At 35.8% G+C, this 19,353-nt stretch overlaps 2 protein-coding genes across 7 annotated transcripts; both read left to right on the forward strand.

Moving 5' to 3' along the window:
- Positions 1 to 86: 86 nt before the first annotated feature.
- Positions 87 to 15,689, forward strand: LOC110800479 (serine carboxypeptidase-like 7). Of its 6 annotated transcripts, none has more exons than XM_056839976.1 (15): positions 87 to 427; positions 529 to 674; positions 1,966 to 2,048; positions 2,249 to 2,371; positions 6,852 to 6,954; positions 8,632 to 8,669; positions 9,162 to 9,266; positions 9,810 to 9,896; positions 10,070 to 10,138; positions 10,290 to 10,361; positions 10,464 to 10,582; positions 13,553 to 13,666; positions 13,773 to 13,839; positions 13,933 to 14,024; positions 14,837 to 14,929. In XM_056839976.1, exons 1-14 carry the CDS (start codon positions 288 to 290, stop codon positions 14,014 to 14,016), a joined length of 1,350 nt encoding a protein of 449 aa, XP_056695954.1. In that variant the 5' UTR covers positions 87 to 287; the 3' UTR covers positions 14,017 to 14,024; positions 14,837 to 14,929. The 6 variants fall into 6 exon arrangements, with proteins under 6 accessions (XP_056695954.1, XP_056695953.1, XP_056695952.1 ...); XM_056839975.1 differs by having other exon boundaries at positions 88 to 427; positions 13,933 to 14,051; positions 14,837 to 14,952; XM_022005787.2 differs by lacking the exon at positions 13,933 to 14,024 and adding an exon at positions 15,551 to 15,689 and having other exon boundaries at positions 101 to 427; positions 14,837 to 14,952.
- Positions 15,568 to 17,105, forward strand: LOC110800026 (probable aquaporin NIP7-1). The gene is made up of 5 exons (XM_022005318.2): positions 15,568 to 15,747; positions 15,830 to 16,054; positions 16,138 to 16,335; positions 16,437 to 16,498; positions 16,666 to 17,105. The coding sequence occupies exons 1-5, from the start codon at positions 15,568 to 15,570 to the stop codon at positions 16,862 to 16,864; spliced, it is 864 nt and encodes a 287-aa protein (XP_021861010.2). The 3' UTR covers positions 16,865 to 17,105.
- The last annotated feature ends 2,248 nt before the right edge of the window (positions 17,106 to 19,353 follow it).

Consider the following 19,353-nt stretch of genomic DNA (forward strand, 5'->3'; position numbering starts at 1 on the left):
GTTCATGAACAATAATTTTTAAATGGTGTTTGATAAACATTCTCTTACAATACATGTTCTCAACTATTGGTGCTCCAATGCGGTGATAGAGTATGTGTAAAGGCAATATTTTTGTCTGTTACTGATGTTTTTGGTTTTGTACTCCTCTTTTGTTGTTTTCACAATAGTAAATACATCAGTTATCTGCATATCTGTATGATTTTGACATTTGTTGCAATTTCTCTTTTGTATAACAACATACGGAAGTAGTTCCACTTCCCAATTTCCAAATTGAAAAAAGGCTCACAATGGGAAACATTCTTAACTTTTTTGTACTTGAAATCTTTTTGGTTGTTGTTTTAACACCAAATTCTTGTGCTGCTTCACCCAATATCATCAAATCTGTACCAGGGTTTCCGGGCATTCTCCCATTTCACCTTGAAACAGGGTAATTAATTATACTAGTATTTATTTCAGTTTTTAAAGGTCAAATTACTCTGCGTTTTGAATTAAGTTATGAGTTTGACATGAAAATTGAACTGCATGCAGGTATGTAGGGGTAGGAGAGAATGAAGAAGTGCAATTATTTTACTACTTCATTAAGTCAGAGAGAAATCCTGAGAAAGACCCGCTTATGCTGTGGCTCACTGGAGGTCCTGGTTGCTCTGCTCTTTCCGGACTTGTTTTAGAGATTGGTATGTTGCTCTTTTAAATTTAATTTAACTTAATTGTGAACATGCAGCTTATTCGGACTCCCTGTTCTTTTTTGTTTGTCCTATTTTGAAATTTTCATTACATGGATATTCAAAGTTACATGTGCTTGTTTGGTTTAGCAAAAGAAATGGGGGAACTGAAAGCTTGTGGGAATTTTGAGATGGGGTTATTTGTTTTTTTTGACATAGGCTAATTTTGCATTAAAAGTGAAGGTTTACAAAACCAAACACTAATTAAGGTCTTTAGAGACCATTATATAGAAAATAAAACAAACATACGGAGTAATACATAGGTTTATTCGTGCCCCTGAGTGTTGAAAATGCCTTGTTTACACCCACCAACAAGGTTTATTCGTGCCAAGGCCACTTGTGTCTGTGATTTCCTTATAAAACGTGGAGGTGAAGTTGGACTTGGAAGCATAAAGAGTCTCCTTTAGTAACCTGTGGAACTGGGATGACAAAGAAAGAAGCGAAAGAGTTAAAATGTCACAGGGTTCTTGAAAAGACCGTGTGACTTGCACACAAGTGTCTTGAGTCAATAAACATGACTCGAGTAGCACACTATGAACCCCAACCCCAAAAAATGGGGAGCAACGCTCACATAACGGATTTCGAAAGCGTCAAGAACAAATCTTAACACTAACCTAAAATGAGGATAAATTGAAGCTAATCCCCACACCCACCTAACAACTAAATCCCGAGAACACCCAACCTTTCTATTACACACTACTCCTTCCCTCGTTAAACAACTTGACAAAGCTCCAAGCTCCCACTCAAAGGAGCAAGAGTCTTCAACGTACCGACCTACACTCCCAACAGCAAGAAAACACCTTGCTCCAGAGGAAGATACGACTCCAATACTCAGTACTTCCTCATACCTAGTGATAATTCCCAAATACTCAGTACTTCCTCATACCTAGTGATAATTCCCAACTTCTGCGATACCTCAAACCTCCAAAGAAGACATACCCACAAGGTATGTCTAACCAAAACACACACAATGAGAAACCACAATTGATTACCACACTCAACAAACTCAAAAGGAAACATACCAACAATTTCAAAAGGAACCCATACTACTCCAAACCAACACAAAAATTCTCACAATTGATTGATAACAAAAATTGAAAATTCTCGTTCGATGTGTCATTTCCGGTTTTCATTTTTTGGTTTTATAAATTTAAAGGCATTGTGATATTTAGGGAGAATCCTTAAACATAAAATTAGTCATACCCCTTAAGTGATTTAATGAAAATTTGATGTCACTCTGCAGGTCCTCTGATTTTCAATACTTCTGCTTGCGATTGGCACTCGAAATCACCAACATATCAGTTAAATCCTTTTTCTTGGACTAAGGTACATGAATTCATTTACTATAATGCTTTTATATTTTGTCCTTCCAAAGTCCAAACATAGCTCTCACAGTTCTATCTGGTTAAGATTTCTGTAGCTCTATTTCTAATGTGTAGGCAGTAGCTTTAGAATGTACATTTTAGAACTGGCAGATTTTTGAGGCGCGACTAAACTAATACGAACACATTGCGTTTAATCTGCAGATAGCTAGCATAATATTTCTGGATTCACCTGTTGGCACGGGATTCTCCTATGCAAAAAATCCAGGAGGTTACTACACTGACGATATTACATCATCAAGGCGTGTTTATCAATTCTTGAGTAAGGTAAGGAAAGTTTCCTCTATGAATGTGTTCTGTGTTCAGGTGGAACCTTTAATAACTGAGGAGCTATTGCCTAGTTGCCTATACGCCAAAATTATTTTCTTGCACTAATACTAGTACATTTTAGGTAACCAGTTAATTAGCATCACTAAGCTGCTGAACCTAGTTTTATACTTGTGACAAACTGTTATTATTTTTCATTTGCTCAAACAGTTTCATACTAAATTCTTACTTCAGTAATTCTCGAACATAATATTCACTTCCTTATTATACTGGATCATCCTTACATTTTTAATTTCACGGACAAACAGGATTTTTTTTATAATTAATTACTATAGGACACGCTATTAGAAAGAGCATAAGTAGTTAGGATAGCGATAAAGAAGTGAAAGAGCCATCCGACATCCCATGGTAAACTTTTTCACATCAACAAAGCCCCTTTACAGTCTATCAGTACTAGGATAAAGGCACAAGGAAGGACCAAAAAGAAAAATTAGATTTGCTCCACACAGAAACACTGATGCATCTAGTGCTTTCGCAGTTATTCTATGACATGCTCACTGTACAAGTCATTAGGATTCCTAGGCTCACCGGAAAATTTAGTGCAGCCTACACAGTGCTTCGATATTCAGCAGTGGCCAATTTTCGGTGCTGTGCAAGCTATATATCTAATAGTACTCGTCTACCTTCCATGACAAGTCTGATGAGCCATCATCATATATCTAGGCTTCGTGGACTGGAATCCCCTCTCTGTTATCGGAACGTGCATTGTGGTTTTGTAGAATATATCTGTTGGTGAATGATGATCACGTCTCTAATAGTCCAAGCAGTTTTTGTTAATGAGGCATAAATTCCTCCTTCTCATGCAATTGATATGATCTGTGCTCACCTCTGATCCTTGAGCTCTCATTAGTGTTTAAGGTTTCATTGTTCGACATATTTCTAGTACATGTTGGGCACATTACGAAGCTATGGTAAAGTAGGACTTTTTTTCCCAATCACTATTTTCTTAATATTTAGGAAATTTTGGTATTTACTACCTTAAAAATTCACGACTTTTGTATTTACTACCTTATGAAAGTTTTATTTAAAATTACTACCTTAAACTTCCAAATTTTTTTATTTACTACCACTTTATAGTTTTCTCGTTTTAAAATTAAGATATCACTTTCGTTTCATAATCGTTTAAAGTGATTCAAAGTTCATTATTTTAAAATGAGAGAACTGTAAAGTGGTCAAGAAAATCATATGGTACACTAAATAGATTTACATTTATGATTTATATATTCTGTAGATAGCTTCTTTGGGGGTTTACAGTTTCTTTCTTTGTTGTTTTAAATTTACGTTTAGTTTTTTGGATAAGAGGAAATGGAAAGAAAGGGAGGGAAAGGGAAGGAAAGGAAGGGAGGGGGAAAAGTTCCCTTGTTTGGATAAGGGGTTGAGTGAAGGCGGGGGAGGGATGGATAGTGAGGATCTATTTTCCCTCACTTTCTAAATGGAGCTCCACCTTCTCTGACCCCTTCCTTTCTTTCCCCTCTCCTTCCTTTCCCTTCTATCTTGCTATCTAAACAAAGTGTTAGTCCATCTGAATTAGTGCTTGGTTTATTGTGCATTGACAAATTACCAAGCTATACTTTTCTGTTTGTATTAGGTGTTGTCCAAAACACATTGAATTACACCGCGGACATATCTATATCCACCTCTTTATAAATTATCACCTACTATTGGATTAGAAAGTTTATGGTATTCATCTTATAAATCTGAATTCTTTCATATACTGATTAGCTTAAGAAAATTTATGTATATTCACATACTTGGACATTGGTTCTTACCAATACCATGCGTCAAAGAATCTTATTCATCCTCACTTTAAATTTAGATTATCGTTATACATGAACTTGTGACATTACTTGTCTTTGTTTGTTTGTTTGACTAATTTTGTTTTACAAAAGTGGCATAAATTTTCTACACCAACACTAGGCACAAAGAGCCAACCGGAGTGACCTAGTAGAATACAGAAACAAAAACAGCAATTGGAGCAATTTGATTAGAGAATGTGATTGCATTGTCAGGGCGCAATTGGACAAACTGAACAAGTTTGAATTGACGTAACATAAAACCTATTAGTGCGAAAGCAACAAAACCCCAAAGGACACCTAATTGACACCAATGAGTGAAATACCCTTGCGCATCAGGATCTCCTCATTTCTATTTTTCTTTCTGCTTCATTCCAACAACCTTGATAGAAAAGATCAACCTTTCCTGTTAAGTTGTGGATAAAATATGATGTGGCAAGGTTATCAAAATCGTAATTGATTCTACTTTAAATCAGAAGGACCTGTTAGAATCGGATCATAAAATTGAGTCGTAAAACCGTTCCATATTTTAACATCGCAAGATTTTAGGAATTTGCGGAAGTGAGATTCTATGATAAAATTGTAACTTGTTTACCCATTTTTCTACAAACAACGCTCAAAATTAATTTTTTTAAAGTAAGGAAAATTTGATTTTAAAAATACAACATTTATGACCTGTAACCGGCTATATTGTTTAAGAGTATTTTATTAGCCTAATTTTCTTCGAATAACCGTTTGATTGTTAATTGTTAATCTCAATTTCATTATTTCTCTGTGTTGACCTTCCCCTTCATCCACCACCACCAAGTCACACTTGTTGTTGCTGCTGCTAAGATAATAAAAGAAACGTTAGAAACCTTCCATCCATAGTCGGCCCAGCTGTCGAATGTTGTCCAAGAGTAGAAGTTGGGCCCACAACTATCTCTAAATAGGAAAAGCTCTAGAAATGGGGTCGGGTGGGGATAAACCAGTTCTCAACCGCTGCCGCAATGAAAGTCTTCCCTGTCAACGACACCGCTTTGGGAGAGACCGGCGAAGACACTTTGTTGTCGGCTATGAGGTAGATAGCCCTACCATGTGAAGATCGTGGCGGAGGGTAAAGTGAAAGGAGAAGAGATGGAGGATAAGGCGGGGGAGGGGGAGGAGTGGAGGACAAAGGCCGGTGTCGGTGTCAGAGGTGCATTAAGGCTTTATTTGGTTGGGAGGAATTGGAAGGAAAAGAAAAGAAAGGAAAGGAAAAATAACGTTTCTTGTGTTTGGTTTCAAAAATTATACGGGAAGTGGAAGGACAAGAAGGGAATTGGAAGAAAAGCTCCATTTATAAAAGTTTCACTTTCCTTTCCTCCCAAAATTGGAGGAATTTGGGAGGAAAGAGAAAATAAAATCTGTCAAATAAAATATTAAATCCTAAACCCACGTCTTCTCTTCACTTTTTTTACTAATGTTGTACCAAACATGGGATTCCTATCATTTCCTTTCATCATACCAAACATGGGAAATTTTTTATTTCCTTTCCTTTCTCTTCTTACTAATATTAAACCAAATGAAGCCTAATTAGGATTCGGCTTGCAGAAGCTGCCATTTATGTAGGTTGCTCGGTCCGTCGTCGGTATGGGGCACAAATTTTAAGAGAGAAAAGGAATGAAAATATGCAATTTATATGAATTTTGAAATTTTAAAAAAATATTGAAATAACAAGAACATGATAAAGAAATGTGGTGGATTACAGTTATTTCTTTGAGGAGAGAGGATTTGAATTATAAGATGAATGATATTTTTCTTGATAGTTATGACAGGCACTATAATAATTAACGAGGAAGAAGAGATCAAAAATTAAAAGAATTTTTATTTTGTTTTTCCGAAAAAGCCCAAGATAAATAGTAATTTGGCACATTGCTAAAGAGGTCATTTCCGGTTAGGGACTTTTTAAAGAAGATACCCCATAAAGATTGTATTATTCTTAATTAATGAAAAAGTTGTATTGTTTTAACCAGACCGCCCAAAGGTTGTATTTTTGAAATCAAATTTTCCTTAAAGTAAGCATTATATACTCACGTAGTCACGTATACTAACCTTTTTACTACTCCCTCTGTCCCTTAATACTTGCACCGATTTCCTTTTCGGATCGTCCCTTAATACTTGCACCGCTTCTATAAATAGAATTTTTACCAATATTATATTATTTCTCACACTTACCTACTACCCCACCTACACCCTCACTCCCTGCAAAAAATCATTTAAAAATTCACACCCCCCACTCACCACTCCCCACCTCTACACATTTCCCACTGACTATATTAAAAAAATACTCCACTATCAACTAACACATATTAAATTAATAAGTCACTTCAAGTGTCTTAAACTCCGCACCGATCAAACCGTACGAGTATTAAGGGACGGAGGGAGTATATTTTAAGAAGGAAAAAACATTTATGGCGTATCAAGTTATCGTTGTTGTATTAGATCGTTGCATTGTATGATATTAAAACCGTAGATTATAATCCTTAGCGTATTTTAGGATCGTAAGATTTTAAGATTCAAATTGCAATTTTAGCGACCATGGTGGTTATAATTTATAAACGACCTGTTATAATTATTTTAATCTCATTTTGTTTTTCTTTTCTTAGTGGCTCGTGGACCATGGTGGATTCATTAGTAATCCTCTTTACATATCCGGAGATTCCTATTGTGGCAGGACTGTCCCTATTATTGTCCAAGAGATTTCCAATGGTAGCGTAATTCAAATTTGGCATCATTTTCATTCACTATTACAGTTGAGGTTAATGGGAGGACTATACGCCGTACTCCCTCCGTTTTTGTTCAAATGCATCACTTGCTCCTTATGTTTTTTTTAAATGCATCACTTCTACTATTGGTAACTTTTTAGTATATTTTATAATTTCTCTCTCTTTCATTAATCCTCACTCAATGTATTTTTTTGTCTCTCTCTTTCTCTTGTGTTCCCCACTTAAATTTATTATTCGGATGGAACACTGCAAGAGGGGGGTGAATTGTAATATGGAACTTGTTAGACTATTTTTGCGGAATTATAAAGAACGTAAGCAAGTAGAGAAACAATGCAAGATAGATTTTACGAGGAAACTTTCCAGGGCCCAACTGGAAATAAAACCTCGACCCGGTAGGGATTTCAACTCAAACTCTTTTTACTATAGGGCAACAACTCAGTTACAATACTATAAGAAACTCGGCCATTACTTGAGTTCCTCTACGAACTCAACTTCCCAATAGTTTTTCCCTCAAACAACTACGCTCTCACTGACTTCCCTAGAAGTCTCTCTTGACTCTTTGGCTTCACTCAAAGCCTCCCTGCTTCTCTCTTATGGACTTCACTCAAAGCCTACCCAAATACATATCGGGAACTTGAGTAAGTTCCTGCCCAAAACTTGATACAAGAATTCACTCAAACCCTTGACCAATTCCCATTACAAGAGTTCACTCAAACCCTTGCCCAACTCTCAAAATATAGATGATTGAAGATTGGTATCCCTCTAATATGTAGCACATGAAAGAACAATGAGGAACTTAGAACTTCAGGGAACCTGGAACTAATAGACTGACTCAAGAACGTGGAAACCATCACATATTTCTATTAAAACAATTTTCCTCTTAAACCAAACCTACTGGAATGACTCTTTAGAATGAATGACATGTTGCCATGATTCTAGGCATGTTCTCATGACCTATTCAGTTGCTGAGAACGTGGGAGTCAAGGCTAGACGTGCCTGGATTTTCTAAACAGAATTTCCTTTTGAAAGAACAGAAATAGGAAAACGTGATTAAATAAAATTCTTGGGGAAAAAGTAATGTTTTGTAAATAGGATCCAAGGTGCATTTTCCAAAACATAACTTTTTCATTTTATTTCTTCACAGTAAAGTTCTATTTCTATTTTGTAAAATATTTCTTTAGAAAATATTCTATTTTATAAAATCTTTCTTTAGAAAATATTAATCTTATTAGAGAAACTTCATTTTACTATTTTTATATCACATTCAGTTCCTCCAAGTTCCTTTTAGTACCTTGTTCCATAACTTTTTAAGCTACTACATACTTACATGAATCCTAGAAAATAAACTCTTATTTTCTGTCTTCATGTTTCATGTTGCTCCGCATGTTGGTTGTTCCACCTCTGGAACTTCTCGAATCACGTTCCCCCTCAGGAATGTCATCATCAAAACCATTTGGGTCAACAAAATGATTAAATAACCATCATCTCTCAACATGTTATCTATATCATGGTCTCAATTGTTGTTTTACTACAATAAATAAATCATCCACTTGCACCATTTAATAATAATTTTGCATGAACCTCCTACAACAATAACAGTAATTATCCTTACTTTTGTGATCTTCATCCTTTAATTTATTGATTTATCTATGATTTGTAGGGAATAAAGTTGGAATTCAGCCTGTTATGAATCTCCAGGTACAATGTGAAATGTGAAATAATCTCATACTTTCATTTATAATAGTGAGCTTATGCAGCTTGCTCTGGCTCTATCTTGACTGATATTACTTCAAATGTTTTAGTTAGGTGTTCACAGGTCATGGGCTTATAGGATCACAGGTCATAGGCCTTGGATTAGTCTGATCCAATTACTTAAAGTGTATGACCAGTGATCCTATAGGATCTGGTTTCAATTGGCAGCAAGCACTGCTTGCAGGTCATGGTTGACTTCAGTTCTAGCCTTCTAGGTAAACGATACGACCTGCTAATATAACCAAATTACTAATCTTCAATATTAATCCTTAAACTACTTTTAGTAATTGACTTCTTGGACAAAGTACAATTCCTCGTATATTTGTTGCACAATTGTAAACAACATATTTTGTAATCTGTAACCAATATATTTAGCTTTATGTTTTGTGGAACTTAAAGCTTTTCAAACATTGTCATATTATTCATATTTTGTTGCAGGGATATATTCTTGGAAACCCATCAACACAGCATGAGGAGGAAGAGACGAAATCAAAATATGATTATGCTCATCGTGTGTCTCTCTTATCTGATGAGCTCTATGAGGTAGTGAAGAAAATCTGGAAATCGGCTATGAACTCTCAGCTTGGCCGGTGAGATAAAACCAGATGCTCAATTTGAGCTTCACTGTAATATTTTCTTTAATGAACCACAAGCTGAAACACATTTTATATACATCACTAACAAACTTTGTTGAAAGGCTGAGATGTCAAACTAACTACCTACTGTTATTTCTTAGTAAGCAACGACATAAATGCAGGAATAGTATTACAATAAGGTAAACTCAAAGGTAAAGACCTAACTTGCATAATTAGCCTGGGGATAACATGTTTTAAATTCTCTATGAAAATACAACTTTACCTTGCCATTGTTCCATATCTGATCTTAAAGGGTTAGTGGCTAGATGACTAGATCCAATTTCACAATATCAGTGTACAGAGTACCATTTTTTTACATCGGTTACCATAATGCTTCTTATAGTTAGACATTTTGCTAGATTTTTTTGCCTTGATTGGTGCAAAGGTTTTAATAACTTACTCTTCATTAACGAGGGTAAAGGAATTTATTGTTTAGTTTTCTTTTACACAGTCAACCAAAGTAAGCTGCAATCGAAGTTGTGCAGATAAGGAAGTGGATGATGTTAAGTGCGCACATAATCTTCAAGCAGTATCATATGTGAGTTTTAAATGTATTCATTTGATCAAGAGAGAATATGAAATAAGTTGATTCGTCAAAAAAAATTCAATAATACAATAGATTTACATTGTATTGATGATCTAGTTGTTTCTTTTATTCGTTAATACATTTGAGAACCTTCCTTAATGTATACTTCCAAATTAATTATGCAGAATCTTGATCGAGTCTTTGCTGCTCATGTCTTAAAACCTAAATGCATTTCCAATCAAACATGGTGCCAGGTATTTCCCGAGGATGTTTGTTATGTCTTAACCATCAGTTGACCTGGTATCCATGTGCTAGTTCAATCAGGACGTTGCCAATAGCTAGTCATGCATTTGTTGTACGGAATTATGGAACATTTTTGTCATTTCTTACCTGTTCTTATTGTAGGAGAGCATCTACCAGCTCTTGTACTACTGGGCTAACAACATACAAGTTCAAGCCGCGCTTCACATTCAAAAGGTATACGAACTCTTCAGATCATAGTCTTCGTTACCAATTTCGTCTGCTGGTTATATCCTATAATTTGGTTTAGAAAATAGTGTACTTTTCTTTCTTGACTAGGGTACTAAACCTTACTGGATCCGATGTAATTCTACTTTAGCATATACACACAATGTTGGCAGCAGCTTTTCTTACCATCAAAATTTTACCCAAAAGCCCATCCGTGCCTTAATCTACAGGTAATAAACTCCCCTCTCTGCATTTTCACCTTCATGGTTTACTATTTTGGATAGAAATTACACCTTTATTGTTAAGGAAGTTATGATTATTTCATTATCATTTCTCAATTGAATTGAGGGTATTATTCACATGCCTTGTTTTGTAGTGTCTTCGTAATTTCCTGCATGTTTGTTTAATGTTATAATTACATCGTTCAAACGTAAGTCTCCAATGACTTTTCAAAAGGTCTTGTGCGCACTAGGTGCACAATAAATTTATTGTACACCAAAATAACTTTTACCCATTTTTTTGTAACTTTAACCTAGTTTTGATTAACTTTTATATTAGTAAAAAAACGTTGATAGATAAACATTTTAAATAGTTAAATGATTAATTTTATACATTATTAATGATTTTGAAGAAATAAGTTTTATTAAAATGAAAAAATTTATCACTAAAAAATGGATAACTTTTACATATATAAGCTTAACTTTTAAACATTTTGAGTTAACTTTTACTCTGGTGTACAATATTTATTGTACAACCCTTGTAAACAAGAATTTGTGATGACTTTTCCACGGTATCTAGGGAAAGGACTCTACTCTTGTGCACATTCATGGAAATATTTGTTTGGGGGGGGGGGGGGGTTAACACCATGATTATGCGCATACTTTATGCTTAGAAAGTGTGTTAGTTCTATTCGTTGAAAAAAAGAAAAAACTCCCTGCGTTTGTTAATTGTAACCAAGCTCTTTGTCATGCTTTTTAATCCTAACCATGAAAAGATAACAGGTCGACATCAATATCATTTGTAAACAGATAAAATTACTGTTTTGTGGCCTCGATAATTCTGTCAAACTTTCCTGACCAACCATATGTTGTTTGTTAATTATGTTATATTCCAAATTTTCAAACCATACAACCTAAACAACTTTGGAGTTGGGAAAATCTTCTATGAAGGATCGAAGAATTATTTTCCAAAAGAATGTTCCAACGAACACATTGGCCCAACAAGGCCTAACAAAAACTGTGTTAACACAATCTTTTGGAATTGGCAAGACCACTCTTTGTCATATTGACTGATCTATGTTTCCTTAATTAGTATGTCCTGTGTAGTTTTTCTAGTTGGACTACTCTATTTCTCCATAGGCAGTCATTTTTGGCTTTCCAAGTGGGTGTAAAAGTGTCTCACTACTGCTGATATAATCACTATTTTTTCCCTGAAACTGGAAATTTTGTAGCCTCCTCTCACCCACCGTAACAGTAGGTGATTGTGTCCTGACTTCTGAGCACTTGACACCAAGCCACTGCTTGACATCAGCAAGGTATCTCTTACAGTTATGTGGACAGTAAAAAATGTGGTGTATGATTTTGTATGCCTGTTTTCACAAACCAAACACTGCGAACACAAACGCCTATTTTATTAAGCTCTTCCTTATTCTATAGTTTCCCATGAACCGCTATAAATCATATGAATCTAAGAATGAGCTCAAAAAAACAAATATAAAACTCACTCGCTGATTACCTAAGAATATTGTGCCATTTATGAAACTAGGAACCGGTCTTCATTTCCTGCATATAGCTCTTCATACCCAACTAGTGGACTGAGAAGGCTTACGCTCCCACCAATTCTTCTGTTTAATACCAAGTACTTCGTGTAAACCAGTAAACACTATGCAGCCACTTAACTTAGAGGATATCTTGTTATTAATATAATTCCCTACTGAAGCCTCATTCGAAAGTACTAACCCAGGCCTCCACTAAGCTTTGGAAGAAAAGGGTATCCAGTGCCACATACCCTAATTAATGATCATGAGCATTGCCATGCTCTAATTATTCTCTGCATATCTTATTATCCTTTTCAAAACACTACCTTAGCCTAACATGCTTGAAATCTTTAAGCATCCAAGTAACTGGGGCTGTCTGGCCCATACTTGTGCGATCACCCTTGCCAAAAAAATAAAAATAAAATAAAAACAGTAGCACAAATGGTTAATTTTGGGTTGTAACATTTTGGGTGGAAGTTGAAGCCCTCAAAGCTCTAGTAGTCTGGAAAGGAATTCCATACATGTACACATAACAAGGGAAATTGAGGATATCTTCATCTAAATCCCCTTCTAGAGCAGAAAAACCCATGAGGGTCCACCATTGTTCAACAACGAGAATCTAGGGACAAGTGCATAGTAGTGCACAAATTGAGAAATTGTGCAAGAGGCCCTAACACAATCGTCATTTCCTCCCTGGACTGCCATGCTAGGTGTTATTGGGATCATATCAGTATATCACTATAACTTAGAAAGGTGGTTAAGATCATATCATTAGTTGAGAGGGATTTGTGCAAGCAAGTTGAATTACCACTAAGAAAGTAAGAAAGGGATGGGTTTCCATGTCAAATCGACATTACATTTGTCGTGTCCCTTTATTTTCGCACCTTTGATGCCTTCATATCACTAACAGCGTCATTACCAGATTTTCTGATAAAAGCTTGGTATTACACTATAAAGATGCATGAAATACTCCTAAAAACACCAACTCACTTCCAAATGTTGATTGAGGGAATCAAAGTGCACTATTTAACAGCTTTAATATGACCTATTGCCGTAAGTGTAATTTTTCATTCAAAGTCTTGTTTCAGCAAAGCCTCAAAGTCAGCAATTATATTCCTGGAAACGATCGGGAAGAAACCAGGACAGCAAAAATATAAAGATAGGCAGAGGGGATGAATTAATGAGTTTTGTTGCTCAGATAATTAGTACAATTCCGTTTGTGTTGTAATCATCAATTTGCTGTTAGGATCTAGTAGTTGTGCTCGTATTACATTATGGAAGTTTCCAATTTACTTTGGAAGCTGTGTATATTTAGGAAACTAATTAGATTGTGAAGATCAAAGAAGACGAAAGTAGTCAGAGAAAACACATTGCTATAACTATCAACTTCTCTTTTTTTCTTGTCAGTTGTCATGGATTATCTGCAATTTCTTGTTAATGGCAGTGGTGACCAAGACATGGTTGTATCGTATGTGACGACGTTAGGATGGATCAAGATGTTAAATGTCTCAATTGCTGAAGACTGGAGGCCATGGTTTGTCAATGGTCAAGTTGCCGGGTGAGGCGCTAAGTCATTACTTCAAATTAACCACACACTGCACTGGTTTCCATTTATCTCCTGGTATATGTTATTGTTAAATCATCCTAGCCTCTCAAATTTGCAGTTGCATGTCCAGGTATACTACAAGGTTCTCAAATGGCAATTATCATTTGACATATGCTACTGTGAAGGTATGATATTGACACTTAACTAGTTAACTTCATGTATGTGTATTATTTGGTTCAAAAGAGGAACATAGCCAGACATCTATTCTTAACTTGCAGGGAGCAGGACATACTGCTCCAGAGTACAAGCGCCCAGAATGCTTCATGATGGTCATGAAATGGTTTGCAATGCAGCCTATCTAGTATGAGGGGTACCGGAAAGTTTTGGTGCTTGTACTGTATGTCAATAATAATCGATTACTTCTTTAAGGGTCAATTGACTTCTTGAAATGTCAGATATCAGTTTGATATTGGAATTTGTTAGCAGTGTTGTTAACATTCCTGTATATGTACGATGCTAGCTGTTGATATCTTGAGTTCTTGACCACCATAAACAGAGCTAAATGTTTTGACAAAGGCCGTTATTCCTTGTATATAGTTGCATGTTGTAGAACTTAAGTGTTTGGACTTCGGATGAAGAGATTTGAAGGGAAAGGAGGGTGAGGAGTCAAGTTTTGCTTATTTGGATGCGAGATGGATTTAGGGATGGGACGAGAATTTAAAGAATCAATTTTCATTCCCAGATAATAAACCAAACCTTCCTAATATTGGAAAGATTTGACAGGAAAATGCAAGTGCACTAACAAAAATAGAGAGAAAGGGCTACAAGAGAGCACAGGGAAGTGAGCAAGTATTTTTCCTATCAAATTTTTCCTATCAAATTTTTCCAACACTGGAATGACTTCAGTTCTCTTTCCTTATTCCCCCTTCCTTTCCTTTCTCCAAATTGTTCTGCATCCAACATTTAATGTTGAAAAATCCTTGTTTGCATAAAATTTGAATAGCTGCAGATTGACTACCATGCAAGGATGAGACTTGATTTCCAACCACGCCTCATGCGTATAGAACAGAAACCGAAGCATATTATATATGGTCTAACATTGCTAGGAAGTTTTCAAGTTTATGTTATCTCTGAACTAACCAAAGCCAAGTCAATATCCTTAATTGGTGTGGTTAATTCTAGCTGTTCTGCGAAAGGAGAAAGATGCCGAGTAGTTCGAGAATAGCAGGGGAGGTGACTTGTTTCTATCTGCTGCATACTGCAAATCTGCAAATTCCTGAAACTGTTATTGCATGCAGGTAATAGAACGTTTTCTTATTATTCATGCTTCTTGATACAGAACAACATACTTGTCGAATGCCAGTTATAGATTTATCAGTACATGCCCTCTTATAAATAACACGCGTTCACTTTTAATCAAAGTTAGTATTAACTTGCCAATAATAAAAATTGGTTATTAATGTGAACAAAATTATATTCCTGATCAACCTATTTTCCCCTGTATAAACATTTAAGTATATATAGATTTACTTAAAAAAAAATTTATGTTTATGAAACTATAAGAAAGATTTTTGTATACAAGCTTGTAGTGTTTTGCAGTTTGGAAAATAAGTAATACATGCCATCTTTGCATGGCCGTTTGGGCAAACAACTTGTATCTCTGATATTTACACCATCACATCACCTACCAGAATTTCTTATAGTAGCATTCTTGGAGGAAAGCAAAATGTGTGTGACAAACAAACTACCCCTTATAAATATATTATAATTAAATTTTATCCCAGGCCAGGTATATGTTTTCTTTTGTATATAAGGTGAGCACAAATCATTTCTGTAGAACTTTTATGATGTTCTTTCTTTTTATCCGACAAACCATTTAACTAATTATCGAAAAAGGTTGAAAAGAAAAGCAGATGTTCAGAGAAGATCAATCGCCATTTGATCATTCAAGAACGAGGGAATCAACAAGTGGGCAACTGCCGAATAATCAGCAGATGGGAGCTAGTAATGATTCAATGCCTGGAAATGAGCATTGGAAGTTTACCAGCTTGTTCTTCTTACCTAGTGGATTGGATCTAAATCCGGCTCGCGTTGTATGTCTACATTAAATAGAGTCTTTTGATCATTTCTTTCAACAATTAATTCAGATATATGATGAATTAAATTTTGTGGCAGGTTTTCGCAGAAGGTCTTGGTACATTCATGCTGATGTTCAGCATATGTGGGATAATGGGAAGTATGCAATTGTTAGGAAACCAAGTGGGTCTTTTGGAGTATGCTACTACAGCTGGTACAGCCATAGTTGTCATTATTTTCACTTTGGGGGATATCTCAGGTGCTCATGTCAATCCTGCTGTCACCATTGCCTTTGCTGTTTTCGGCCATTTTCCATGGAAAAAGGTACTTGCTAATATCTTGGATTTGAATTAGGTACCTTTTTATGTGAATTACACATGATAACATAAAGTTTGTAATTTGAATAGGTACCTTTTTATGTGATGTCACAATTGTTGGGGTCCATATTGGCAACATATGTTGGGGAGCTTGTCTTCAGAGTTAATCCAGAATTTATTATGACTGTGCCTGTTAAAGATCACGCTTTTGCGGCCTTCACAGCTGAATTCATAGCAACCTTTTTCGTAACATTCCTTGCTGCATCACTAGCAAGAGATGCAAGATCAGTAAGTACTAGAGCATGAATTTCCCTTTCTGAAACATTTGAACATAAAGTCCCATGACCCAACATACACAATATAATGAGCCAAACGGGTTATTTTTGCAGGTTGGTCGTCTAGCTGGGTTTGTGATGGGCATATCAATTGCACTTGCAGTCCTAATGACAGGGTAACTTACATTCTAACCCTATTTTAGATGCTTAACTATTAATCAGTCCTAATGTAGTTTCAGTAACATGCCAATTAATGAAATTCTAGTAATGTGGATGGTAGGTATTTCTGTTTGTTATTACAGATTGATTATTATTATTATTATTATTATTATTATTATTGCAGGCCGCTTTCTGGAGGATCTTTGAACCCAGCTAGATCAATAGGACCAGCAATTCTTGCTTGGAAACTGGATCAAATCTGGATATATTTTGTTGCACCGGTTGCTGGTGCAGTTCTTGGAGTCTCAATGGTTCATGCTTTGTGTCTTCATCACCCTCCTCAAAGTCATAATTCATCAGCTGCAAGGGGTGTTTTGCCATGAATAATAAACTTACTTATTACAGGAATTTATGACTTTGTTGATTAGCTTCAGGGGAACGATGTCGAAAATTTGTTGTCTTAGTGAAATATTTGTGTGTTACTACTTGTGAAACCTATTGCAAGACAATACCATAATTACTCACCTTCACAGCTGACTTATTGAAGCATATTGTATTATTAACCCAACTAATGTATTTCCCGATAAGCCATAAATGTGATTACGTAGACGCAATTACCATTCAGCTTGAGTTAAGATTGACATGATCATATTGGCTAACTTCACGCTCGCAAATGAGCCCTTAAATATCACGATTACACTGTTTTCAGGTTGTTTGAGAAATGGTTTTGTTACGATACTACGTTGCCATCTTCATGACAAGTGTTTTCGGTTTTATCATTAGGCTTTTCCGGTGGGATAGGGGATAAAATAGGGGATCACTATTTTTTATTTTTTTATTAATGGATTAAAATTTTAATTTATTTCAATTCCTCGGTTTAATTTTTACTTGCAACACTTTTTTTTTCCGTTTGTAGATGCATAAGTTGAACAATTAATATATTTTAATTACTGATGAATAAAAATTATAAAAGATTAATATTCGAAAAATATGTATTAAGGTCACAATTTTATATTAACTCGGGTCGTCCCAATTTTGGTGGTCGATCACCATTCTAATTAGGCACTTACAACCTACTAAACAAGTTTTTCTTTTAACTATTTTGTTTTTTATACGGATTTTTCATGAAATGACCCTGGGCTTTGCCTTAATGCACCAAATTCCCCTAAACTTTCCAGAATGCACCAAATACCCCTAAGGTTTTAAAAAATAACATAAAATGCCCTTAATGAGCATTTTCCGTCCATTCCGTTAAGTCTCCGTTAGCGTGAATTTACATTTTTTTTTCCCTTACTCAACCATTTTCTCTACTAATCCTAATATTAACACTTAATTAAATAAACCCCTAAAAAATTAATTAACTATTATCTAAAAAAACACAAAACTTTTGTTTGGGCTTCTTTCACTTATACGGCTCTTCTTCTTCACTTCACTTCAATCCATCCACCACCATCATCATCTTCTTCTTCTTCTTCTTCTTCTTCCACATCATCATCTCTACAATCTCTCCCTTTCAGCAACTCTAAAAAGAATGTTACTGTGCTTAATTTTGTGGTGATTTTACGTATTGCCCACAGGCCAACCAAAAATCATGAACATGGCAGATTCATCCACCACCAACGTTAAATCTTCAGATAGAGGCGGGCTAGAACGGTTTTGTGTAATTTTATAGTGGTGCGAAATTACAAATCTCCAACCTCAAACAAATTGAATTTGGAGGAGATAGAATCACAGGATGTTGATGGTAGAACAGAAGAAGTCCTATACGGGCGACGACAGTGGTGGAGCCTGCGATGTGATTGGAGGTGATCTGGACTGCACAAAGCGTCACAAAACTCACAACCATCTGTCTGCTCCTTTCTCTCTCTGGTTGCTTCATCCAAAGGTACGACCTCCATGGCTGCTCACAACGAACTATTCCTCTTCTTTTCTTATTTTCTTCCACAAACCCAAAAAATCAACCCAAAAAATCTCCCGAAATCCAGAAATATCATCTACAAAAATCGAAGAGAAGCACCCTTTAATTTGCAGATAATTCGATCACAACACAACAAAATACACTCCTGATTCGCAGAAAATTCGCAACCAAAAAACCCAAAATTCGCAACAAAAAAACCCTAAATTCGCAACCATGGAGGAGGAGAGAAGGAAAAAAGGAGAAGGAAGCAGAATAAAAGAATAAAGGAAAAGAGAAGAGAAAGATAAAAGAAAAAAACAAGGAAAAAATTAAAAAATTAAAAAATTTAATGTTAACCGAGACTTAACGGAATGGACGGAAAATGCTCAGTAAGGGAATTTTGTGTTATTTTTTAAAACCTCGGGGGTATTTGGTGCATTCTGGAAAGTTTAGGGGTATTTGGTGCATTAAGGCAAACCTCAGGGTCATTTCATGAAAAAACCGTTTTTTATATTAACTGGTTAGTATATCATCAAATCATATTTTCATTGGTTGTTCAATATTTAAATTCATTGGAAAAACAATTTCCTTCCACCTCCCTCCTCCCCTCACTACCTACAACAACCCTTCCACCCACCCTTCGTCACTAAAAACCTTTCTTCCACAATAGCCCAACCCGCTATCCCCCGCCTGCGTGTAAACTCTCACCCGAACGCAGCCAAGCTAGAAACCCTCCCCACACTCGCAACACCGTAGTCCCTACTCGTGGCAACAACATAACCAACCCCATTAAGCGGCGACGAAGACATCGACAACAGTCAGCTCAGTTGAGCAACAAAAAGATTAGAGACAAAGTGAGGAGGGAGGGAGGGAGGGAAGATAATGACTACGATGAGGGAATGAGAGATGTCAGTGGCGGTAGATACTTTTTCCGGTAAAAAGCGGTATTAGTTAGGAAAAGTGGACATCGTCAGT

Source organism: Spinacia oleracea, chromosome 3 (assembly GCF_020520425.1).
Source record: "Spinacia oleracea cultivar Varoflay chromosome 3, BTI_SOV_V1, whole genome shotgun sequence".
Taxonomy (NCBI): Eukaryota; Viridiplantae; Streptophyta; class Magnoliopsida; order Caryophyllales; family Amaranthaceae; genus Spinacia; species Spinacia oleracea.